This window comes from Salmo salar, chromosome 26 (genome assembly GCF_965601325.2).
Source record: "Salmo salar chromosome 26, fSalSal1, whole genome shotgun sequence".
Lineage (NCBI taxonomy): Eukaryota > Metazoa > Chordata > Actinopteri > Salmoniformes > Salmonidae > Salmo > Salmo salar.
In genome coordinates this window covers 31,056,756-31,083,541 of record NC_138316.1, presented here as the reverse complement: position 1 = coordinate 31,083,541, position 26,786 = coordinate 31,056,756, and the positions used below count along the sequence as shown (strand labels likewise).

At 42.2% G+C, this 26,786-nt stretch overlaps 2 protein-coding genes across 6 annotated transcripts in view; one reads left to right on the top strand and one right to left on the bottom strand.

Annotated features, from left to right (window-relative positions):
- Nucleotides 1-1,928: 1,928 nt before the first annotated feature.
- Nucleotides 1,929-23,178, top strand: LOC106587610 (dipeptidase 2). Of its 2 annotated transcripts, XM_082969606.1 has the most exons (12): nt 1,964-2,095; nt 4,379-4,562; nt 7,715-7,860; nt 8,256-8,382; nt 8,601-8,730; nt 10,538-10,679; nt 16,219-16,288; nt 17,100-17,276; nt 20,670-20,754; nt 20,933-21,008; nt 21,203-21,338; nt 21,667-23,178. In XM_082969606.1, the coding sequence occupies exons 3-12, from the start codon at nt 7,718-7,720 to the stop codon at nt 21,889-21,891; spliced, it is 1,311 nt and encodes a 436-aa protein (XP_082825732.1). In that variant the 5' UTR covers nt 1,964-2,095; nt 4,379-4,562; nt 7,715-7,717; the 3' UTR covers nt 21,892-23,178. The 2 variants fall into 2 exon arrangements, with proteins under 2 accessions (XP_014031645.1, XP_082825732.1); XM_014176170.3 differs by lacking the exon at nt 4,379-4,562 and having other exon boundaries at nt 1,929-2,095.
- LOC106587604 (solute carrier family 12 member 4) overlaps nt 22,889-26,786 on the bottom strand; it is a 41,413-nt gene continuing 37,515 nt past the window's right edge. For 3 of the 4 annotated variants that reach the window (XM_045708224.2, XM_045708225.2, XM_014176164.3), the window contains exons 22-24: nt 26,228-26,415; nt 24,692-24,825; nt 22,889-24,315 (exon numbers count right to left, since the gene is read on the bottom strand). In XM_045708224.2, the coding sequence (XP_045564180.1) occupies nt 24,224-24,315; nt 24,692-24,825; nt 26,228-26,415 (414 nt within the window). In that variant the 3' untranslated portion in view covers nt 22,889-24,223. Of the gene's footprint in view, nt 24,316-24,691; nt 24,826-26,227; nt 26,416-26,786 lie in introns of those variants that run through there. The other variant, XR_006762168.2, reaches the window with a different exon arrangement.

Here is a 26,786-nt window from a genome sequence, read left to right as displayed (position 1 = left end):
GGATTCTTGCAGACGATATGTAGGCCTATGTGTTGGATTCTTGCAGACGATATGTAGGCCTATGTGTTGGATTCTTGCAGACGATATGTAGGCCTATGTGTTGGATTCTTGCAGACGGTATGTAGGCCTATGTGTTGGATTCTTGCAGACGGTATGTAGGCCTATGTGTTGGATTCTTGCAGATGATATGTAGGCCTATGTGTTGGATTCTTGCAGACGGTATGTAGGCCTATGTGTTGGATGTCTTTGATAACTCTAAAGGCTTTTTAATGTTGAGTGGGTGTTGTGCGTGAATCACAATGGAATGCTTTAGTTTACATTTACCCCAAAGAACATTGATCCCATGAACTTCCACATGATGCAGATGTCTTTCTTTGAGATGTGCATATTTTTGTGTGTTTGGTTGATGCAAAAGATTTCTCTCTTTCAGCTTGTTTCATCTGTGGGATTGTAAGAAGTTCCTACTAACTGTGTTTCAGAGATGCACCTTTTGTCAAAAACAAAATACACTCGTCAGTTTTTCATTGACTCAAGCTATTGATCAACTCATATTTTCATATCCATGTCATATTTTCATATTCATAAGGGGTTATTTTTGTAACCATTGTATATTCGATCTAATCAAAAACATTAATTAATCTTTTGGACTGAGCTTTCCTCATATTTTGTGCCTAAATCAAGAATAGTTATATGGTTTGATTGTGTAAATAATGTAGTTTTTGTAAGAACTGCTCAAGTAACATGAACAAAATATCAATAATAAACAGAGCTTCTCTACAGCCTTTTAACAAACTAGCTTTTCTTTTCCTCCTGTCGATAGGCCAAGTACCCCTAGGGGTCCTAATATCCCAGGTTGGGAACCACTGCTATAGACATTGAGTAATCTCTTTCTAGACAGATGGGTTTCCTCCCACAATGTTACCACTGAGGGAGTTTGATTCAGCTGAACCGCAGTGCACCGGGCTATGTAGGGAGGGAGGAGCACCCTTCTCAAATGGAACAGTAAGCTGCACCCCTCGGTCATGTTGTCAACAAGGCAGGATGATGCATCGTTCAGAAACCTACATCCTCTTTAACCAATTTTTTTTGCATTTTCTAACTTTTTCATTGGGAATGCAGATAGTGTTTTTATCAAAAGCAATACTTTTAGCATGTGAAAACAGAGTCCTAAAATTTACTCCACATGCTTAACCTATGGCCACTTTTGTTTTGAGCTGACTCTACCGTCGGCCAAAATGGAGTACCTGGCTCACGCCCGGGAGGCAGCCAGTTCCAAAACAAATGCAATCAACGCTAACCCGGTTTACCCGGCGCAGTCCCAGGGCATTAATCAAATACCCTCAGTGTTCCAGCATACACAGCTAGGTTTGGGATTTCTGAGATTAGGCTATGAGTACAATACTTAAGGGGGCAATCCTTAGTTGAAACAATAACAAAGCGGTCGCCCCACTGTTCCGGTAAAAAGCTCAAGGATGGGCCTAGATAAATGTAACCACTCTCAAATGCATAGACAGAGCTGTGGATGCAATATATGAAAATTATAGTTTTAATCATGTTTTGAGGCTATACAGTGTTTGTTTACATTTACAATGTTTACAAACATTGGAGTAAAGCAAGCTTATATTTGGGGTTCTGATGGGATATGACAGTTGAATTAAGCATAAATGAAGCATAAATTATATATTATTTAAAAAGTCAATGGGTACATATTCATTTATATATCCAAAAATGTATGTGGCAACTGCAGATTGCCCCTTTAAAGGGCTGGCTTCCTGGACACAGCTGGACTAAAAAACATGACCAATGGGGATTTCCATTTAAATCATTTTTATTTCTAGGTTTAGGCTAATCTGTCTCTGGGAAACTGGCCCATAGTGTTATTAGTTAGATTGGACAGTAGATGGCAGTAATCCCATCTCTATGACCACACTGCGCAATGTACACGATCTGTTCTATGCGTTACAGTACAATGTATTTCAGTTACTCACGTAGCCTACATCTGGGCGGAGGGAGCTAGAAAGTTCGCATTATTGAATTGTGACGTTCGGATTTCGTTGTAAAAAAAAACCCACCAGCTGATCGGACAACTTGCACAGTGAGCTTTGTTTTGCTAAAAATACTTTACTGTTTAAATAATTATGTTGCCTAGATTTACTGAATTATGTTTTTTTTAATAGAATTTCCGTTATTTGTAGGCCTATTTGCATAATATTTATAGTTGCGTAATGTTTTGGTTCACTCGTTAAAACTGTTGAACCATTCATTAACTGTAAAAGTTACTTTAAATGTTATGTTAAACTTTAAACGAACTACAATTTTTAAGGATTAATGAAGCCTTCATAAACCCTTTATAAAGCCAATAGGCCTATAGATGCTTAAGAAACCATTCCTAAAGCGAAAGTCAGCAGAATAAATAATTTACTAAACCGTCATCCCGCCTATGTTGCAGTAAAAAGCTGAGGGATACAGCTGGAGAAATGTAGCCACTCTCTTATTCATAGACAGAGCTATGTATGCAAGGACTGACCATCCATGATATCAACATTATGCTTAAACAATAAGGCACGAGGGGAAGGGCTGTTTTTAAGCACAAGGCAATGCAGAGTGCCTGGATAATGCAGAGTGCCGTGGTGTATTGGCCATATACCACAAACCCTGAGGTGCCTTATTGATATTATAAACTGGTTATCACCGTAATTAGAGCAGTAAAAATAAGTGTTTTGTCATACCCATGTCTGATATAGCACGGCTGTCAGCCAATCAGCATTCAGGGCTCGAACCACCCAGTTTATCATGTAGTTTTAATCATGTTTTGAGGCTATATAGTGTTTGTTTACATTTACTCTATTTACAAACATTGGAGTAAAACAGGCTTATATTTTGGATTCTGATGGGGTACGACAGTTGAACTAAACTCATGAGGCATTCTATAGATTATATTCTTCAAGAATCAATGTGTACATATTGTAAAATCTATTGTTCGCTAAATCCGGAGAAATTACAGACCATGTAAAAAACTGTTGGTCACTAAATCCATAATGGGCTCCCGAGTAGCGGTCTAAGGCACTGCATCTCAGTGCTAGAGGCGTCACTACAGACCCTGGTTTGATTCCAGGCCGTATCACAACCGGCCGTGATTGGGAGTCCCATAGGGAGCGGCACACAATTGGCCAAGCGTCGTTCGGGTTTGGCCGGTGTAGGCCATCATTGTAAATAAGAATTTGTTCTTAACTGACTTGCCTAGTTGAATAAAGGTTACATAAAAAAATAAAAATCTGTCTCGAAGGACCAAGTAAAAACGGTTGACTGGTATGCCCTCACCCGTCTGAGCGGTCGGCTGTGAATGCCCTCACCCAACAGATTGGTTTGGTTCTGTCCTCTATAGTGCTGTCCAGTTAGAACCTGATGTTGAAGCCCATCACAGTACTCTTGACAGTCACCACCATACACACACACGCAGACACAGCTGTTTCCATTTGAAGAGGTTTATATGGTTTTGGTCATCTGATTGATGTGGAATCTTATTGTTGTGGTTCTATAAGACAAAGATTTCCACACATGTAAACAGTATTAGTTAAGGGTTATAACTATACAATATACCTATATGTACATAAATAAATGGAAATGGCATTACACTTACAACATGTCTATAAAGGGCTATAAACACAGCATCAATATAAACATAAACTTAAACATTCACCTCTTGGAGAGAGAGAGAAACCAATTACTTGGCACAACATTCAGACATTCCTGTTGCCGTCGACAATACAAAGTTCTCAGAAACATGCGTCTTCTCCCTTCGGATGATGATAACATTCTGACCTGATTGGGTGGTACGGTGTTCAGAGTCCAGATGCGCATTTCCAAGCTCTCTGATTGGTTGGGAATGGCAGGGCTGTGATGAGTGAGGGATAACAAAGGTAGGCTGAGCAGCCAAACTAACGGGACTGAAGGGAAGCTGAAGGGACTGTGCGGTGAAGTTAGGTAGAGAGGAGAGGAGCAGGACGGCCTTTTTACAGATATCCTTAATTTGTAAAAATAAAATGTATGTAGCATCTGCTGATTGCCCCTTTAAGCAAATTTCATACTTTATAATTAGTGGCAAAGGATCACATTTGCCAAAGCCCTGGATATATATATAGGCCGAGACCTTTCATATCACACGTTATACAGTATTACTTTGTTTATAAATGATGTCGTGCTTATTAAGGCTTATTAAGGCTTTATGGATGCCATATAAGCAGAATTGCGCCAGAGGAGATGGTTGCTATTTTATGGGCTTCTAACCAATTGCGCTATTGTGTGTGTTTTTTTGCGTTATTTGTAACTTATTTTGTACATAATATTTCTGCCACTGTCTTTTATGACCCCCGAAAAGAGCTTCTGGATATCAGGACAGCGATTACTCACCTCGACTGGACGAAGATTTTTTCTTTAAGGAGTCGGACGCCAGTGATTTACTTCAGACACCGGACAAGGCCCAAATCCCCATCATTCGCATGAAGAAGAGACAGAGATATCGGTGACGTAGGTCGTGGTGCCTTGTAAGGATTCGACTGCAAGTGGGTAATCCGCCTCTACCATCAGTCATATTAGCCAACGTGCAATCATAAGATAATAAAATGGATGAGCTCCGATCAAGACTAACCTACCAATGGGACGTTAAAAACTGTAATATCTTATGTTTCATCGAGTTGTGGCTGAATGATGACATGGATAACATACAGCTGGCTGGGTTTTCCATGCATCGGCAAGATAGAACAGCTGCCTCCGGTAAGACAAGGGGTGACGGTCTGTGTCAATATGTAAATAACAGCTGGTGCACGAAATCTAATATTAAGGAAGTCTTGAGATTTTGCTCGCCTGAGGTAGAGTATCTCATGATAAGCTGTAGACCACACTATTTACCAAGAGAGTTTTCATCTATATTTTTCGTAGCTGTCTATCTACCACCACAAACTGATGCTGACACTAAGACCACACTCAACGAGCTGTATAAGGCCAAAATAAAACAAGACAATTCTCATCCAGAGGTGGCGCTCCTAGTGGTCAGGGACTTTAATGCAGGGAAACTTAAATCCGTTTTTACAACATTTCTAACAGCATGTTACATGTGCAACCACAGGAAAAAAAACTCTAGACCACCTTTACTCCACACACAAGGATGCGTACATAGCTCTCCCTCACCTTCCATTTGGCAAATCTGACCATAACTCTATCCTCCTGATTCCTGCTTACAAGCAAAAATGAAAGCAGGAACTACCAGTGACTCACTCAATACGGAAGTTGTCAGATGACGTAGATGCTAAGCTACAGGACTGTTTTGCTAGGACAGAATGAAATATGTTCCGGGATTCTTCCGATGGCATTGAGGAGTACACAACATCAGTCACTGGATTCATCAATAAGTGCATCGATGATGTCGTCCCAACAGTGACCATTTGTACATACCCCAACCAGAAGCCATGGATTACAGGAACATCCGCACTGAGCTGCCGCTTTCAAGGAGCGGGACTCTAACGGGACTCTAGCGGGACTTATATGAAATCCCGCTATGCTCTCTGACGAACCATCAAACAAGCAAAGCGTCAATTCAGGACTAAGATTGAATTGTACTACACCGTCTCCGTCACTCGTCGAATGTGGCAGGGCTTGCAAACTATTACGGACTACAAAGGGAAGCACAGCCGCGAGCTTCCCAGTGACACAAGCCTACCAGATGAGCTAAATGACTTCTATGCTTGCTTCGAGGCAAGCAACACTGAATCATGCATGAGAGCACCAGCTGTTCCGGACGACTGTGGGATCACGCTCTCGGGAGCCGATGTGAGTAAGACCTTTAAACAGGTCAACATTCACAAGGCCGCAGGGCCAGACAGATTACCCGGACGTGTACTCAGAGCATGCACTGACGAACTGGCAAGTGTCTTCACTGACATTTTCAACCTTTCCGTGACCGAGTCTGTAAAACCAACATGTTTCAAGGAGACCCCCATAGTCCCTGTGCCCAAGAACACAAAGGTAACCTACTTAAATGACCACCGACCCGTAGCACTCAAGTCTGTAGCCATGAAGTGCTTTGAAAGGCTGGTCATGGATCACATGAACACCACTATCCCAGAATCCCTAGACCCACTCCAATTTGCCTACCACCCCAACAGATCCACAGATGACGCAATCTCTATTGCTCTCCACACTGCCCTTTCCCACCTGGACAAAAGGAACACCTACGTGAGAATGCTATTAATTGACTACAGCTCAGCATTCAACACCATAGTGCCCTCAAAGCTCATCACTAAGCTAAGGACCCTGGGACTAAACACCTTCCTCTGCAACTGGATCCTGGACTTCCTGATGGGCCGCCCTCAGGTGGTAAGGGTAGGTAACAACACATCTACCACGCTGATCCTCAACACTGGGCCCCACAAGGGTGTTTGCTCAGTCCCCTCCTCCTCTCCCTGTTCACGCATGACTGCATGGCCAAGCACGACTCCAACACCATCATTAAGTTTGCCAACGACACAACAGTGGTGGGCCTGATCACCAACAATGATGAGACATCTTATAGGGAGGAGGTCAGAGACCTGGGAGTGTGGTGCCAGGATAACAACCTCTCCCTCAACGTGATCAAGACAAAGGAGATGGTTGTGGACTACAGGAAAAGGAGGGCTGAGCACACCCCCATTCTCATTGACGGGGTTGTAGTGGAGCAGGTTGAGAGATTCAAGTTCCTTGGTGTCCACATCATGGTCCAAACACACCAAGACAGTCGTGAAGAGGGCACGACAACGCCTATTCCCCCTCAGGAGAATGAAAATATCCTCAAAAGATTCTACAGCTGCACCATCGAGAGCATCCTGACTGGTTACATCACTGCCTGGTATGGCAACTGCTCTGCCTCCGACTGCAAGGCACTACAGAGGGTAGTGGGTACGGCCCAGTACATCACTGGGGCCAAGCTTTCTGCCATCCATGACCTCTATACCAGGTAGTGTCAGAGTAAGGCCCTAAAAATTGCCAAAGACTCCAGCCACCCAAGTCATAGACTCTTCTCTCTGCAACCGCACGACAAGCAGTACAGGAGCACCAAGTCTAGGTCCAAAAGACTTCTTAACAGCTTCCACCCCCAAGCCATAAGACTCCTGAACAGCTAATCAAATGGCTACCCGGACTATTTGCATTTTTACGCTGCTGCTACTCTCTGTTTGTTATTTATACATAGTCACTTTCAAATCAAATTTATTTGTCACATACACATGGTTAGCAGATGTTAATGCAAGTGTAGCGAAATGCTTGTGCTTCTAGTTACGACCATGCAGTAATATCTAACAAGTAATATAACCTAACAATTCCACAACAACTACCTTATACACACAAGTGTAAAGGAATGAATACGAATATGTACATAAAAATATATAAATGAGTGATGGCCGAACGGCATAGGCAAGATGCAGTAGATGGTAAGGGTACAGTATGTACATATGAGATGAGTAATGTAGGGTATGAAACATATAAAGCGACATTGTTTACCTACATGTGCAGTACCAGTCAAAATGTGCAGTACCTGTTGTATTCGGCACATGTGACTAATACAATTTGATTTGATTTGATTTGATAACGCGTTTATACATTGTAGTTTGTTTAAAGTGGTACCAAAACTTAAAAGTACTGGACTAATTGAAGTTACCACGTCTTAAAATTATTTTATTTATAGAATATGATATCGCGGATACTCCATAGAGGTGATTTTCTTAACCTGGGGACGAACTTGATGCTGTGTTTTCTCTGTGGGATGACATCGGGAGATCCTACAACAGGAAGTGCATTTGGCTTGATGACAAAATATCCTTTGATTGATGGGTAAGTAAACAGAGGAAAGTTGTCTTAGTTATTTTGGTTTTCCTAAAATAGAGCCAAGTTTATCCTACAGTATCCCTTATTATTGGTTGATGATATATTTGTCTGTGCAGAGATACATAGACATTTTTTGCCATACCATATGCAGCCTAAAATATTAATAGCTCATGGATTTTCAACAGTAAACTTTTGGAACTTCACCACCAAGTATCCACAACAAGTGTGGTTCCAAATACAAATAATTACCATCCCATACTGAGTAATTCTCGCCCACACACACGTGGTACTGTATGGAGCTTACGCTTTTGAAATTTGATATATAAAAATGTCTCTCTCCTGCTACACCTTGAGTCCCTCGCCTCTATTACATCTGACTGCCTCATCCCTTTCTCTCCTAGACATAATGACCTAGCTTTGATGCTGAGGATTCTCCACGACAACAGACTAAGTCAGGTTGACCTGCACAACATCAGCAAAGTGGCCACGGACATCAACAGACTCACAACGGGACATGTCGGCGCTCAGGTAGGTTAATATATGGTTAATAGTAGCCTGTGTGTGTGTGTGTGTGTGTGTTTGTGTGTGCGTGTGTATGCGTGTGCATGTTTGTGTGAGTGTGTGAGTGTGTATGTGTGTCCGTGCATGTGCACACTGAGTTGTACTAAAGCCATAATACCCTTCTAACTCAAGTGTTGCTCTCTGACCCCCTGCTTTGTCTCTGCCCCATCCCATGCTCTGATCAGGTGTTTGCAGCCTACGTGTTGTGTGGCGCCCAGGCGAAGGATGCTGTGAGGCTCACACTGGAACAGATAGACGTGATCAACCGTATGTGTACAGAGAACCCGGGACTGGAGCTAGTTACATCTGCCAAAGGTACAATATACCAGGGGTAGGCAAGTAGATTCAGCCGCGGGCCGATTTTTTTTCGGTGAGAATGGTCGTTGGCCGTAACATAATTATAATAATTTGTACACTGCAAATTGACCACAAATAAGCCCAATAAGAGATAGCATTTGAAAATAACAATAGTTTCATACTTTGATTACATTGAGACATGATCATGTTTCTTTTTTTACTTGTGGGAATACTTGGGAACAGATTTCTTAAGTTATTATATATATTTTTTCTGAATTCCTGGTGATTTTAGTATTTGTTCCCCCTAAAAAACTAAAAGTGTATGTGAATGTGTGTGGTTTCGTGTGCGAATGTCAGTGTAGTGTGTGTGAGTGTATGCTGTCCATAGTGTATACAGTATATAGTCTAGCGAGTGTGTATAGAGTCAGTGCAAGATAGGGTCAATACAGATAGTCCGGGGTAACCATTTAATTAACTATTTAGCAGCCTTATGGGGGTAGAAGCTGTTCTGTAGCCTGTTGTTCTGAGAGCAGATGCTCCGGTACCGTTTGCGGGGCGGTGGTAGAGAAAACAGTCTATGGCTTGGGTGGCTAAAGTCTTTGGCAATTTCTTGGGCCTTCCTCTGACACCGCCTGATATAGAGGTCCTGGATGGCAGTCAGCTCGGGCCAAGTGATGTACTGGGCCGTCCGCACCACCCTCTGTGGCGCTTTGCCTTTGCCATACCAAGTGATGATTCAGCCAGTCAAGATGCTCTCAATGGTGCAGCTGTAGAACTTTTTGAGGATCCGAGGGCACATGTCAAATCTTTTCAGCCTCCTGAGGGGGAAGAGGTGTGTGAGTTTGTGGACCATGTTAAGTTCATAGTGATGTGGATGCCAAGGAACTTGAAGCTCCCGACCTGCTCCACTACAGCCCCATCGATGTGGATGGGGGCGTGCTCTCCCCCTTTTTCCTGTAGTCCACGATCAGTTCCTTACTGACATTGAGGGAGAGGCTGTTGTCTCTGATCTCCTCCCAGTAGGCTGTCTCATTTCCGTTGGTAATCAGGCCTACCACCGTCGCGTTGTCAGCAAACTTGATGATGGTTTTAGAGTCGTGTGTAGCCACGCAGTCGTGAGTGAACAGGTAGTACAGGAGGGGACTAATCACACAACCCTGAGGGGCCCCTGTGTTGAGGGTCAGCATGGCGGAGGTGTTGTTTCCTACCCTCACCACCTGGGGGGCGGCCTGTCAGGAAGTCCAGGATCCAGTTGCAGAGGGATGTGTTCAGTCCCAGGGTCCCGGGCTTTGTGATGAGCTTGGAGGGGACTATGGTGTTGAACGCTGAGCTGTAGTCTATGAATAGTATTCTCTCATAGTTATTTCCCCTCTTGTCCAGGTGGGAGAGAGCAGTGTGAAGTTTAATTGAAATTGCATCATCTGTTGGAGTGGGTCCAGGATGTCTGGGACGATGGTGTTGATGTGTGTTATGGCCTTTCAATGCACTTCATAATTACAGATGCGAGTGCTAATGGACGATAGTCATTTAGGCAGGTTACCGTGGAGTTCTTAGGAACAGGAACAATGGTGGGCAGCTTCAAACATGTTGGACTTACAGACTGGGCAAGGAGACACTTGCCAGCTGGTCTTCTGGCCTGTAATTTACGCTCTCTGAAGTAATTTGATGGGTTTTCCAAATTGATCTTTCCACCAATATATGGAAATGCGTGGGTGTCTAAGTGGGTTGATGCCTAGTAAAAACATATTTCTGCCCAATTTACAGTAGTATGATGATAATGATGATGATGATGTGTGTGTGTGTATCATGTGTGTGTATTCAACAGGACTAAATGACACTAAGAGGATAGCATGTCTGATCAGCATTGAGGGAGGTCATTCTATAGACAGCAGCCTGCCAACCCTGCGTATGTTTTACCAGCTGGGGGTTCGCTCCATGGCCCTCACACACACCTGCAACACGCCTTGGTGAGCGCACGCACGCACGCACGCACGCACGCACGCACACACACACACACACACACACACACACACACACACACACACACACACACACACACACACACACACACACACTTATGACCTCCTCACAGTCATCAAACGAGCCAAAGGACAATATAGGACTATGGTGGAATCTTATTAAACAGGCTCCGAAGCCTGCCGCATGTGGCAGGGGCTACAGTCCATTACGGATTACAAAGGAAGACCAACCGTGATCTGCCCAACGATGCCTTTCTACCAGACAAACTCAATGCATTTTATGCGCGCTTTGTCAGCAACAACATCGAGCCGGGTGTGAGGGCCGTCACCGACCCAGAGGACTGGGTGATCTCACTCTCCTAGGCCGACGTGAGAAGAGTCTTTAATCAGGTCAACACCCACAAGGCCACGCACCTCGATGGTATTCCAGGGCGCGTTCTCAGAGCATGTGCAGACCAGCTGGCAGGCATATTCATAGTAATTTCCAAACTCTCCTTGTCCCAGTCTGTAATCCCCACGTTTTAAGATGACCACAATCATTCCTGTACCTAAGAACTCTAAGGCTTCATGCCACAATGATTACCGCCTTGTAGCACTCACTTCTGTAACCATGAAGTGCTTTGAGAGACTGTTTATGGCACACATTATCTCTACCATCCCAGCCACCCTAGACCCACTCCAATTTGCATACCGCCCAAACAAATCCATAGACGACGCAATTTCTATTGCTCTCCACACTGCCCTCACCTACCTAGATAAGAGGAATACCTATGTGAGAATGCTGTTCATTGACTACAGCTCAGCGTTCAACACCATTATCCCCTCCAATCTCGCCACCAAACATAGGACTCTGGGTCTGAAAACCTCCTTTTGCAACTGGAGCCTGGACTTCCTGACGGGCCGACCCCAGTTGGTGAGGGTAGACAACATCACTTCCACCACGCTGACCCTCAACACAGGGGCCCCACAGGGGTGTGTGCTTAGTCCCCTCCTTTGCTTCCTGTTCACCCACAACTGTGTGGCTACACACGACTCCAACACAACGGTAGTAGACCTGATCACCGGCGATGATGAGTCAGCCTACAGGGAGGAGGTCAGTGACCTGGCAGTGTGGTGCCAGAGCAACAACCTCTCCCTCAACGCCAGCAAGACTAAGGAGCTGATTGTGGACTGCAGGAAACCGGGGGTGAGCACGCCGCCATCCACATCAACGTTCCGGCAGTGGAGCAGGTAGACAGCTTGAAGTTCCTTAGTGTTGTCGTGTCTTTGGCATCATTAAACTGAAGATGAATCTTTATCAAAAAGTCTTTGTAATTATTATTACGTGATTAAACTACTTAATCATGTAACTGTAATTAACTAGGAAGTTGGGGCACCAAGGAAAATATTCAGATTACAAAAGTTATAATTTTCCTAATATAAGTTTCAGATATTTGAATATCTTATGACTTAGTCTTCTGATTAATGAATTATTCTTTACCTCACGTTAGTCTCATTCCAAACATCGTAAATTGTTGGTTATCTGCACGAACCCAGTCTTCACTATGAGTCATCCATACATCAATTGTCTTAAAATAATTTATTTACTAACTAAGTACTCACAGAAATGCATAGTAGATATGGTTACAAAGAAATGATAGGAGAATGTGCCCTAGTGGGCTAAACCGGTATGGCGGCTTGTTAGACAAAAGGGGAGTGGGGGTCAGCTGAGAAGGCTCTACAGAGTTGATAATTATAACAATTGAAATGCTAATCCTTTGCACCTGAACGCTCACTCATTCAGGAATAATTGCAATCAATATATATATATTTACGCTCAGTGTGTCGTCGGGATCTCTGTTGAAAAGTTTGTTTCTGTTGGAGAGTTTGTCCGCTCTCTCTCTCTCTCTCTCTCTCTCTCTCTCTCTCTCTCTCTCTCTCTCTCTCCTCTCTCTCTCTCTCTCTCTCTCTCTCTCTCTCTCTCTCTCTCTCTCTCTCTCTCTCTCTCTCTCGTGGTTAGAATGGATAGTTCAGAGTGACATTCATTCATGTCGTTATAGAATAGATGTTTCGGCGGTTGTCGGTCTTCGCATTCAATGATACCGAATTCCAAGCTGCAGACTAGTAATTAATATCAAAGACTTGTTCTTATTCTGTCGGTATCGATAGTCTAAGAGTTTAACCACGTGGTATGGTTAAAAGATTCAGCCATCTACTCAAACCTTAGCTTATACTCAGGTTTATGGTCTCTACTCAAACCTTGGCCTTCTCGTGGTAAGCTGGTCTGCCACCTTTAGCCATCTCGTAATTGAGGTAAGGTCGGTCTGGTGATAGAAAACCCAGGTGGGGGTTTTATTCGGAACATGGAAAAGGGCTGTCTCATGGCGCCAGGTCCTGTCTGTACCTCTGGGGGCGTGCCAATGACTTAGTGAAACTTTAAACAGAAATACAATTCTCTCACATTAACATCATTACATAGCATCTGCCATTTCACAAATAGTATCATCTTTACTCATTCATTTTGTACAACAATTAGATGTAAGCCTCATAACTGAGGCTGTTGTATAAACAGCGTTATGGTAATGTGGCCGTATTGTCTCTCATGAGTTTCACAAAATTGTACCAAACGGACCAGTTCGTAGCTGGATTCTTCACCGATCTTTCATACATTCTCCAGAACATAAATATTGTTCAGGCCTCCAGTTCTGTGAGGTGGAAGAAATTCCTTTGTTCTTTCTATGAAAACTCACTCTCTCTCTATACTGTGGCCATGAGGAGATAGTCTCCTCCAGGAATTTACGGCCTCTCTGACCACAGCAGCCTGGGTGTAGGAGACAGAGAGAGATGGTGCAGAGGTAGGGGGATGGTGCTCGCTGTGTCCAAAGAGGGCAACGTCATGACAGTGTCCAGATCACTAAAGTCTTAAAATGGTCCAAACACACACACACAGTCGTGAAGAAGGTGCGACATTGCCTTTTCCCCCTCAGGAGGTTGAAAAGGTTTGGCATGGGCTCTCAAATCCTGAAAGGTTCTACAGCTCTACCATTGAGAGCATATTGACTAGCTGCATCACTGCTTGGTGTGGCAATAGCACCGCCCTCGATTGCATGGCGCTACAGAGGGTTTATGCGGAAAGCCCAGTACATCACTGGGGCCGAGCTCCCTGCCATCCAGGACCTCTATTTCAGGCAGTATGAAAAGAAGACCCAGAAAATCGTCTAAGACCCCAACCACCCAGGCTATTTTCTCTGCTGCCGCATGGCAAGAGGTACCGGTGCATAAAGTCTGACACCAACAGGCTCTTGTACAGCTTCTATCCCCAAGCGATACAACTGATAAATAGCTACACGCACTGAGTTTACCTTGTATCTGTATTTACCTTTAATTTCAATATTTTCCCACTCACAGAGCCCTACACACTCACACACACTGTCACTCCAACACACACACAAACACTCACTCCATAATTTGCTCACTAACACATACATACAGTTGAAGTCGGAAGTTTACATACACTTAGGTTAGAGTCATTATTGGTTTTTCAACCACTCCACAAATTTCTTGTTAACAAACAATAGTTTTGGCAAGTCGGTTAGGACATCTACTTTGTGCATGACACAAGTCAGTTTTCCAACAATTGTTTACAGACAGATTATTTCACTGTATCACAATTCCTGTGGGTCAGAAGTTTACATACACTAAGTTGAGTGTGCCTTTAAACAGCTTGGAAAATTCCAGAAAATGATGTCATGGCTTTAGAAGCTTCTGATAGGCTAATTGACATCATTTGAGTCAATTGGAGGTGTACCTGTGGATATATTTTAAGGCCTACCTTCAAACTCAGTGCCTCTTTGCTTGACATCATGGGAAAATCTAAAGAAATCATTCAAGACCTCAGAATTTTTTTTTTAGCCCTCCACAAGTCTGGTTCATCCTTGGGAGCAATTTCCCAATGCCTGAAAGTACCACGTCCATCTGTACAAACAATAGTATGCAAGTATAAACACCATGGGACCACGAAGACGTCATACCACTCAGGAAGTAGACACGTTCTGTCTTCTAGAGATGAACGTACTTTGGTGCGAAAAGTGCAAATCAGTCCCAGAACAACAGCAAAGGACCTTGTGAAGATGCTGGAGAAAACAGGTACAAAAGTATCTATATCCACAGTAAAATAGTCCTATATCGACGTAACCTGAAAGGCCGCTCACCAAGGAAAAAGCCACTGCTCTAAAACTGCCATAAAAAAGCAAGACTACGGTTTACAACTGCACATGGGCAAAAGATTGTACTTTTTGGAAAAATGTCCTCTGGTCTGATGAAACAAAAATAGAACTGTTTGGCCATAATGACCATGGTTATGTTTGGAGGAAAAAGGGGGAGGCTTGCAAGCCGAAGAACACCATCCCAACCGTGAAGCACGGGGATGGCAGCATCATGTTGTGGGGGTGCTTTGCTGCAGGAGGGACTGGTGCACTTCACAAAATACATGGCATCACGAGGGAGGAAAATGATGTGGATATATTGAAGCAACATCTCAAGACATCAGTCAGGAAGTTAAAGCTTGGTCGCAAATGGGTCATCAAAATGGACAGTGACCCCAAGCATACTTCCAAAGTTGTGGCAAAATAGCTTAAGGACAACAAAGTCAAGGTATTGGAGTGGCCATCACAAAGTCCTGAACTCAGTCCCATAGAACATTTGTGGGCAGAACTGAAAAAGTGTGTGAGCAAGGAGGCCTACAAACGTGACTCCGTTACACCAGCTCTGTCAGGAGGAATGGGCCAAAATTCACCCAACTTATTGTGGGAAGCTTGTGGAAGGCTACCCAAAACGTTTGACCCAAGTTAAACAATTTAAAGGCAACGCTACCAAATACTAATTGAGTGTATGTAAACTTCTGACCCACTGGGAATGTGATGAAATAAATAAAAGCTGAAATAAAACATTCTCTCTGCTATTATTCTGACATTTCACATTCTTAAAATAAAGTGGTGATCCTAACATACCTAAGACAGGGAATTTTTACTAGGATTAAATGTCAGGAATTGTGGAAAACTGAGTTTAAATGTATTTGGCTAAGGTGTATGTAAACTTCCAACTTCAACTGTATATACTGACTCTACACACCTGCACACTCACTCACATGAATGCAGCTGCTTCTCTGTTTATCTTATATCCTGTTGCCTAGCTCCCTTACCCCTATACATATCTACCTCCATCACTCCAGTATCCCTGCACATGGAAATATGGTATTGGATATGACTTTTTAAGTATTTTTTTGTACAGTATGTAGTATGCTTACTTATTTACTTTATAGTGTGTTTCGTATTTCTTATTCTTATTTCTTGTGTTTTATTGTTGTTGTAATACATTGTTATTGATTATTTCATAGTTGGGTTTTGAGTTTGCAAGAAAGGCATTTCACTGTACTTGTGCATGTGATATTAAAACTTACAGACTCATGCACAATATTTGTTATATTTTGGTTTGACATCTTAGGTTCTTGCTACTGGGCTATAACACAGTAGTTTTTTTATTACTTCAGGGCTGAGTCCTCCTCAACAATTTATGATGTCTATCAAAGAGAAAATGACAGCCTAACAGACTTCGGTAAGGTAAGGTGAACCTTTAACACTAAGTCTGCGTTCAAGCCAATACTTGTAGCCTACGCTGGTCACTTCAGGCGTCATACTGGAGCGTAATGACATTTCGGCACACTTACGTCTTCAGGGACACCTGAAGTCTACAAGCTGGAGAGGTTACAACAAACTTTGTACAGTCAGTGCAGGTTGATCAGAAGCTCCGCCGGGGCAGTCCCTTCAGTCCTCTTATATACTGCTACACAGATGAGTTATATTTGCATGATTTACATGATTTATTATTCATCATTGGCTCCTGCATGTGATGGACCAATACCTCATGAGGCTTCCTCTCACCAAGTTGAGACCTTGAAACTGAAATACCTGAAATAACTGAAACACCCAGAGCAATGTTCTGGGCGTACTGCCAAGTTGCTTATCAGTGATAGAGAGGATCAGCCAGTCACCTGCATGGACCCATCCAAATGGTTATTAGAAAAGCAGCATTTATTTGATCCACAAACATAACATTTTCCTTCACAGTCTCTAGGAGTTGTACACAAACATTCTTGATCCTTGACGATTGTGTAAGACTGATGTGATCCCCAGTCGCAACTGAGCGTTTTACTGTTTGAAGTGTTTACTGTTTGTAGATAAGTGGCGCAAAGTGTTGTATGTTGTTTACTGTCAGCAGATATGTACAATGACGTACATAGAGCACATAATATATAATTACTGGGAAACCTCACAGCAAGTGGTAACATGCTTTTCCTGTTCTCTCTCTCTCTCTCTCTCTCTCTCTCTCACTCTGTCTTTCTCTCTCCCTCTCTCTCTGTCTTTCTCTCAGGATGTGGTGAAGGAGATGAACAGATTGGGGATGATAGTAGACCTGTCCCATAGTTCCTGGGCCACAGCCAGGGCAGTACTGCAGATCTCTAAGGCTCCAGTTATTTTCAGCCACTCCTCAGCCCATGCCATTTGTAACCACAGCCGCAATGTTCCTGATGACCTGCTCCGCGAACTGGTGAGACCCCTGGCAAGAACTCTCTCTCTCTGTCTGTCTCTCTCTCTCTTTCTCTCTCTAACACTCCTCCATCCCTCCTCCCTTTCAACCACCATCGGCACGGTCACTCATTGTGGGTGGCCTGTGTTTACTCCTTATCAGGAGAGTCTTTTGGAATTATATTTTTACGATGTCTCCTTTCTGCAATGTTTCTTTAATCCACTTGTCCTTTATGTGCATTTCCTGTTTTACAGTGCCTTCAGAAAGTATTCCTACCCCTTGAATTATTCCACATTTTGTTGTGTTACAGCCTGAATTCAAATGGATTAAATATACAGTACCAGTCAAAAGTTTGCACACACCTACTCATTCCAGGGGTTTTCTTTATTTTTACTATTTTCTACATTGTAGAATAATAGTGATTACATCAAAACTATGAAATAACACATATGGAATCATGTAGTAACCAAAAAAGTGTTAAACAAATCAAAATATATTTAATATTTGAGATTCTTCAAAGAAGCCAACCTTTGCCTTGATGACAGCTTTGCACACTCTTGGCATTCTCTCAACCAGCTTCATGAGGTAGTCACCTGGAATGCATTTAAATTAACTGGTGTGCCTTGTTGAAAGTACATTTCTGGAATTTCTTCATTCTTAATGCATTTGAGCAAATCAGTTGTGTTGTGACAAGGTAGGGGTGGTTTAAGAAAGATAGGCCTATTTGGTAAAAGAACAAGTCCGTATTATGGCAAAAACAGCTCAAATAAGCAAAGAGAAACAACAGCCCATCATTAATTTAAAACATGAAGGTCAGTCAATACGGAAAATGTCAAAAACTTCGAAAGTTTCTTCAAGTGCAATCGCAAAATCCATCAAGGGCTATGATGAAACTGGCTCTCATGAGGACTGCCACAGGAAAGGAAGACCCAGAGTTACCTCTGCTGCAGAGGATAAGTTCATTAGAGTTACCAGCCTCAGAAATTGCAGCCCAAATAAATTCTTCACAGAGTTCAAGTAACATACACATCTCAACATCAACTGTTCAGAGGAGACTGCGTGAATCAGGCCTTCATGGTCAAATTTCTGCAAAGAAACCACTAATAAAGGACACCAATAAGAAGAAGAGACTTGCTTAGGCCAAGAAACACGATCAATGGACTTTAGACCGGTGGAAATCTGTCCTTTGGTCTGATGAGTCCAAATTTGAGATTTTTGGTTCCAACTGCCGTGTCGTTGTGAGACGCAGAGTAGGTGAACGGATAATCTCTACATGTGTGGTTCCCCCCGTGAAGCATGGAGGAGGAGGTGTGATGGTGTAGGGGTGCTTTGCTGGTGACACTGTCAGTGATTTATTTAGAATTCAAGGCACACTTAACCAGCATGGCTACCACAACATTCTGCAGCGACACGCTATCCCATCTGGTTTGCTCTTAGTGGGACTATAATTTGTTTTTCAACAGGACAACGACCCAACACACCTCCTGGCTGTGTAAGGAGAGTGATGGAATGCAGCATCAGATGACCTGGCCTCCACAATCATCCGACCTCAACCCAATTGAGATGGTATGGGATGAGTTGGACCGCAAAGGGAAGGAAAAGCAGCCAACAAGTGTTCAGCATATGTGGGAACTCCTTCAAGACGGTTGGAAAAGCATTCCAGATGAAGCTGGTTGAGAGAATGCCAAGAGTGTGCAAAGCTGTCATCAAGGCAAAGGGTGGATTTGTTTAACACTTTTTTGGTTACTACATGATTTTTTCATAGTTTTGATGTCTTAACTATTATTCCACAATGTAGAAAATAGTAAAAATAAAGAAAAACCCTTGAATGAGTAGGTGTCAAAACTCTTGACTGGTACTGTATATTTTTTCCATCTACACACGATACCCCATAACGACAAAGTGAAAAACATGTTTTTAGAAATGTTTGCTAATTTATTGAAACTGAAATCCAGAAATATCTAATTTACAAAAGTATTTACACTCCTGAATCAATATATTTTTGAATCACCTTTGGCAGCGATTAGAGAAGCAAGTCTTTCTCGGTAAGAGCTTTGCACACCTGGATTGTAAAATATTTGCACATTATTATTTTTAAAAATTCTTCCAACTCTGTCAAGTTGGTTGTTGATCATTGCTAGACAGCCCTTTTCAAGTCTTGCCATAGATTTTCAAGCCGATTTAAGTCAACACTGTAACCAGGCTACTCAGGAACACTCAATGTCGTCTTGGTAAGAAACTCCAGTGTATATTTTGGCCTTGTGTTTTAGGTTATTGTCCTGCTGAAAGGTGAATTTGTCTCCCAATGTCTGTTGGAAAGCCGACTGAACCGAGGTTTCCTCTAGGACTTTGCCTGTGCTTAGCTCTATTCCGTTTCTTTTTATTAAAAAAAACTCCCTAGTCCTTGCCGATGACAAGCATACCCATAACATGATGCAGCTACCACCATGCTTGAAAATGTGAAGAGTGGTACTAAGTGATGTGTTGATTTGGATTTGCCCCAAACAAAATGCTTTGTATTCTTTGCCACATTTTTTTCTGTTTTACTTTAGTGCCTTATTGCAAACAGGATGCATGTTTTGGAATATTTTTATTCGGTACATGCTTCCTTCTTTTCACTCTGTCACATAGGTTAGTATTGTGGAGTAACTACAATGTTGTTGATCCATCCTCAGTTTTCTCCTATCACAACCATTCAGCTCTGTAACTGTTTTAAAGTGACCATTGGCCTCATGGTGAAATCCCTGAGTGGTTTCCTTCCTCTCCGGCAACTGAGTTAGGAAGGACGCCTGTATCTTTGTAGTGACTGTGTGTATTGATACACCATCCAACGTGTAATTAATAACTTCAGCATGCTCAAAGGGCTATTTAATGTCTGCCTTTTTAAAAAACCTATCTACCAATAGATGCTCTTCTTTGCGAGGCTTTGTGGTTGAATCTGTGTTCGAAATTCACCGCTCGGCTGAGGGACCTTACAGATAATTGTATGTGTTGTACAGAGATGAAATAGTCATTCAAAAATAATGCTAAACACAATTTTTGCAAATCCGAGTGAGTCCATGCAACTCATAATGTGACTTATTAAGCACATTTTTACTCCTGAAATTATTTAGGCTTGCCATAATAAAAGGGTTGAATACTTATTGACTCAAGACATTTCAGCTTGTAATTTTTTATTAATTTGTAAAAATGTCTAAAAACATAATTCCACTTTGACATTATGGGGTATTGTGTGTAGGCCAGTGAAACAAAATCTCAATTTAATCAATTTTAAATTTGGGCTGTAACACAACAATGCGGAAACAGTCAAGGGGTGTGAATACGTTCGGAAGGCACTGTATCTACATGGCTGGAAGGTCACTGGAAGTGTGGAATGTTTTTTTATGTTCTATTCTGGGTGTGTTGTTGTTTCAGAAGGAGAACGGAGGACTCATCATGGTTAATCTGCACAGTGGGTTTGTGGCTTGCCATGGCCAAGCCAATGTCTCCATCGTGGCTGGTGAGCAGTTGCCTTTGATTAGTGTTTATTGGCATCAAACAATTAAGCGCAAAATTGACTGCCTTGTTATCAATCAAGACCTGTTTAGAAGACCAGTATCAAGAACATCAATAACATGTGTACACATGATTTATCTTATCATTATCTTATCTTCTGATATTCCTCTTACTTTTTGCAGACCATTTTACCCACATTAGGAAGGTGGTTGGATCTGAGTCAATAGGAATAGGAGGGGACTTTGATGGAGCTTCTAAGTAAGACCTTTTACCTCAGAGTAACAGCAGCACATTCAGCGTTAGTTCATTAATACAGCCACATTATGCTCCAGCTTGAATGCTATCAGAATTACTCACTTTTTTGTAAGCAGGCTGGTAACAGATAGCAGCTGCATTTTAAGTGTCCTGAGGGTTTGAGTAATACATAGCCTGTTATGTTCTACTGTCTGAAGGTTCCCTCTTGGATTAGAGGATGTGTCCAAGTATCCCGCTCTGATTCAGGAGCTGCTGAAGAGACACTGGACAGAGAACGAGTTGTCCGGGGTCCTCAGACACAACTTCCTACGTGTATTCAAGGAGGTCGAGAAAGTGAGTGCTAAAGGAACAAAAGCGCTGTGTTTTTGCCTATTATAAAGACTCAATGCTGCAGTATGAGTAATGCAATCAAAGCCCATCACAAACACCTGCAGTAGTAACATCAAAGGAATGACAGGAATGAAAGGCATCTCTGTCTGGGACTGAATGTCCATCTGAGTACTTTGTGGTATGAAGGGAACTGAGAACTGGAAAAATAGCCTTGTATAGTGCATGGAAAATCCCACTTGTTTTTTCTTGTTCAGTAGAGTCACTGTCACAGCATCATAACACAGTGTAAACTTCTCTCTCTCTCCCTCCCTCCCCTCTATCCCTTCCCCAGGAGCGTGACAGGCAGAAAGCAAAAGGAACTCTCCCCAGTGAAGTGCAGATAGACTTGGCTGAGGTTCAGAACCCCTGCAGACTGGTACTCAGGCGACCTGACCACCAGACGACAAAGATGGAACAGATGTACTCCAAGGGCCACAGTGAACTGGTGGTCCCCAGGAGTCTGGTCTGGACCATGGTTATACTAATCTCCTGCCTCTGTGTCCTGATGGACCATTAAGAGTTTAATATGGCCTCGATTCAATCAGATCCAGCGTTAACCTGCGTTGACTGATATCTGCATAGTGGATGTTTTGGCAGTATTGGAGGTGTCGCTGTAGTGTGAGCTGACAAATAAGTGTGTGGCTGCTCTTTTGTGTCACCAACCACTCCCTTCCTTATTATCCCTACGCATTAGATGTTCAAAACGACAAAAGAAAGTGCAGGCTCTATCGACAATAGATATTATGAAATGCATGTTTTCATTTGAATTTGGATGGGGGGATTTATCAGTCTATGTAGACAATAGACCATTACGCATTAGAGTGTTTGAACTTGTAATGTGGCTACATCAGACAAATCCCATGCAGCCGCGTTAGAAGTCGGTGTGGTTTCATTGCATCCAATGACAGTGTCCGCGATAATGTACCGTAAGGAGCAGCTCTAACGCACTTCCACCTTCAACACTGCCAAAACAACCAGATGTCGACTAGCAGGGATCTGATAAGAATTTAACCCTTAGTGTTACTAAACTAGCAGTGCTTGACTTGCACAGGAGCCCACTGGAGCTGAGTACCGGCACCTCAAATTCTCTACTGCTTGAGCTCTTTTTACTCTTATAGAATATTAGCTCAAAAGTATAGTGGAGCTCCTGCACCTAAATATAAACAGTACTTGCACCCAAAATGAGTACCGGAACCTATTTAGTAGTACTACTAGTGTTGTATTACAATAAACTATCCACTACAAAAATGTTTCTCCGACAGTGACAAGCCTAGCTTTAACGTGTTTACTGTGTCACTTGCTTACATGTGATCTTCCCTACAAAGAACTTTACCTAATTTTTAGTTTTGGTCATTTTGACCTTGAAGGAGTTGTATATTACACAATGCTCTGCACGCACTTTATACTATATTACATTGAGTTTAACATAACAATCACTTTTAACTCTTTTCACATATCTCATTATAAAAATATCTCTGTGTTATGTTTGTTTAATGATACAATCAAGGTCATACTGAGGCATTTACAAACTATCTTTATTTTTCTGAGGACACAGACCTTGATGTCCATCACACAAACTTGAGTTTCACAATGAAACTATTTCATAGAAAGTGACGATTTCATCTTAAAATTAACATTAATGTAACATTTCCTCACAAGTGTATACAGTGAAACAGTATGTAACATGTTAATATACTGTAATGCCTCCTACAGTCATCTCAGGAATGTTGTATTCTGTATTCATAGGTTATATCGTTTTTATTTTGCCTTTCTCTTAAGTAAATAATGCTTTGAGGTTTCTGTATTTCTACCATCTTATTTTATGAACACATTGATATATCTGAAGTCAAGATAGTTCAATTCTGGTTGAATAGGGAAATTAATCATGATTTTATTGCTAAGTTCAGAAAAATACTCTTCGCCTTTAAAGCTCTTGCAGTCTACATTAAAGAAAAGGAAATGCGTGCATATGCTACTCTGTTCAGGTGGCCCTGAAAGTAGTCTTCATGCCTATAATAATGACTTTTGTACAGAAAGAGCAGATTACATGTAATGTATAATTGTCAATGATTTAAAACCTCTTCTCTTTCAACAATTACAAATCATAATCCAGTAAAATAATGTTTCAATACAATCTCTGGCATCCACATGTACAAGCACTCTCTGCGCCATCTGTTGAAATACCCCAACTAGCATTTCATTATCTACAATCCGAAAAATCTTATCCTCATCGGGGGAAGGTTCTGAAAATAAATAAGAAAATAAATACAAAAGTTATTATTCCACCAACCATAAAAAGGTTGTGAAAAAATAACTCAAATTGGCACTCAACACAGAGGCCTTCATACGGACCACCCAAGACTGTGCTATCTGGAAAGCTAATCCTTGATGAGGGAAAGCCCACCATCATTTCTTTGCTGCAAACAATACAAAAATACTGACTCAGTCGACATAGAAAATTCATGTTCCATGGATGTATGTGTAAAAGTAGCAGTTGTTAATGGTCTCCTATTGCAGAAATAGGTTTGTGAATGACCCAAGCTTTAGTTGCCTTGGCAATAAGGGATTCATGAGGGAATTATAGCATGTCATCTTTAAAGGTTACTGTCCTCATGGAAGGCAATACATTCCGCAGAAATGCCAGGCAAATTATTATTGCTTTCTGTGGTCCTCAAATTCCACAATAAAAGTCCTCTTAATTCCATCATTAATTGGCTCAGTTTGTATGTACTGTATGTTGAGGATCGGCTGGATGCTGCTACCGGTGCTGCAGTGCCCCCGGTGGTCGGGGTGGAATGTCTCCTGTCGAGGCAGTGTCGTGACCTGTGAGCCGAGTGGTTTCTGATAGGTCAGGAGTAGATAGTGATAACCTCTCGGCCTCCTCCTCTCACCAGCAGCACTCTCTCCAGACCTTCCGTCAGCACCTCCAGAAACTCCATATCTGGGCCAGAGTTAAGCACTGTTATAACCAGCAACTCTGCATCACTGCACCTGCGATTACATCTGCAAATATGTGTACGCAGCAGATTTGATGTTCAGCTTAAAAGCCAGTAGTCTTTCATCTCGGGTCACATTGCCAAATCTTTCGTGTATGCTGGCTGGCCATCTACTCCTACTCATTCTTTCACCTTTTACACAACTCATGCTACACTCAACCCCAAATTACACTCCCTAACCCCATAATGAGGGGAAATAACGGATAAATAAAAAAATAATGAGCCCTAAAACATTGTCCTAAAAAATGAAATATTGTACCACACAGACCTCTAAGACCAGTGTTGTCCAGTACAATGAGAGCGGCTGTTAGTGAAGGATACAGTTCTCGTCTCCGTCTGTGTTGCGTGGCGGCCCCGGCATGTTGAGCAGCACCAGACGAGCATCATGGGACTTGTTGACGATCACCTCGTTCAGCTTCACTGCCGTGTGCATCCGCCGCACATTGGACTGGTCCCTGGGACACAACCACAAACAGATGTTACAAATGCAATCCAGAACATTCAATTATTTAAAGGGATAGTTCACCCAAATTACACATTGGTTTCCTTACCCCATGTGCAGTCTATGGACAACGTATGACAGCAATCCAGTTTCCCTGGCTCTGTTTCCACATGCTCACGTCATGGGACCGATATTATAATTTTTCACTCATCGTGTCCAAATCATCCGAAAGTATCTACAATTGATTTTGAACCTCAAAAAAGTACCTTATAGAAGTTTTGAACATGTTGCGCAAAAAATGTGAATATTGGTCCCATGATTTTAATGGGATTTGTGCCACAAATGCTAAAACGTTAGTATGTGGAAAAGGTGTCAAGGAAACTATACCAAAGCATGGATTGCTGTCATACCTTGTACATAGACTGCTTACAGGGTAAGAAATCCAATATGTCATTTTGTAATTTGGGTGAACTATCCCTTTAACAATGCCGTGGAATAATGTTCAGATATCCAACAGTGGACAGTATGAACCAACTCAGTCATAAAGCAGAAAGACATCAAGTGCAGTCCACATAACAAAGCACACTCCCCCCTCCATCCAATCCATTGCATGGAATTTACAGACTCTGAGTGATCAGAATAACATATCATTAAAAATAATTTACAGACAGAGTGATCAGATTAACATATTACTCACAGGAATCTACAGACAGAGTGATCAGAATAACATATTATTAAAAATAATTTACAGACAGAGTGATCAGATTAACATATTACTTACAGGAATTTACAGACAGAGTGATCAGAATAACATATTACTCACAGGAATTTACAGAGTGATCAGATTAACATATTACTCACAGGAATATACAGACAGAGTGATCAGATTAACATATTACTCACAGGAATTTACAGACTGAGTGATCAGATTAACATATTACTTACAGGAATTTACAGACTCCGAGTGATCAGAATAACATATCATTAAAAGGAATTAGCAGACAGAGTGATCAGATTAACATATTACTCCCAGGAATCTACAGACAGAGTGATCAGAATAACATATAATTAAAAATAATTTACAGACAGAGTGATCAGATTAACATATTATTTACAGGAATTTACAGACAGAGTGATCAGAATAACATATTACTCACAGGAATTTACAGACAGAGTGATCAGAATAACATATTACTCACAGGAATTTACAGGCAAGATGACAGAGGCAGAAAAGAGAGAGAGAGGAGATGAGGAGGAGAGAGTGAAGAAGGAAGACTAGCGAGAATGGAATACCTCAGGTGGGGCCGGATGGAGATTTTCCTAACCACGTGAAAGGCCTGGGGGTTTTCCTCGTCAGATCACGTGTCTCAAGAAAAACTCCTGGCCTTCCAATAGACCAACAACAAGTGACTCACGGTTTGAGGCTCATGAGTTCTCTGAAGTTCTCTGGTGCGTTGTTCCTGTTCCTCCTCTCTGCCTCGTACTTCTCCTTGGTCCAGGTCATCTGGATCTTATCAGCTACAGGCTCCACCACCTCATCCTCCTCGTCTGAGTACAGGCTGCCCATACGGATCAGAGAGTGTCTGTCCTTTACCAGCTGGGCCTATAGGGGGCAGAGTGCAGGGGATACAATGTCCTCATGTCCATACTAGAGTGACTTGAAATGCATGGCCATACATTGCTTCATTTAATGCTAGTGTAGATACACTAAATATACACAAGTATGTGGACACCCCTTCAAATTAGTGGATTTGGCTATTTCACCCACACCCGTTGTGGACAGTTGTATAATCGAGCACACAGACATGCAATCTCCATAGACAAACATTGGCAGTAGAATGACCTTACTGAAGAGCTCAGTGACTTCAACGTGGCACCGTCATAGGATGCCACCTTTCCAACAAGTCAATCCGCCCTGCTAGAGCTGCCCCGGTCAACTGTAAGTGGTGTTATTGTGAAGTGGAAACGTCTAGA

Coding starts and splice junctions, on each gene's coding strand:
- LOC106587610 (XM_014176170.3), top strand. CDS start 7,718: ATGATATCGCGGATACTCCATAGAGGTGATTTTCTTAACCTGGGGACG. Junction 20,755..20,932: donor CAATGTCTCCATCGTGGCTG/GTGAGCAGTTGC, acceptor TACTTTTTGCAG/ACCATTTTACCCACATTAGG. Junction 21,339..21,666: donor TATTCAAGGAGGTCGAGAAA/GTGAGTGCTAAA, acceptor TCCCTTCCCCAG/GAGCGTGACAGGCAGAAAGC.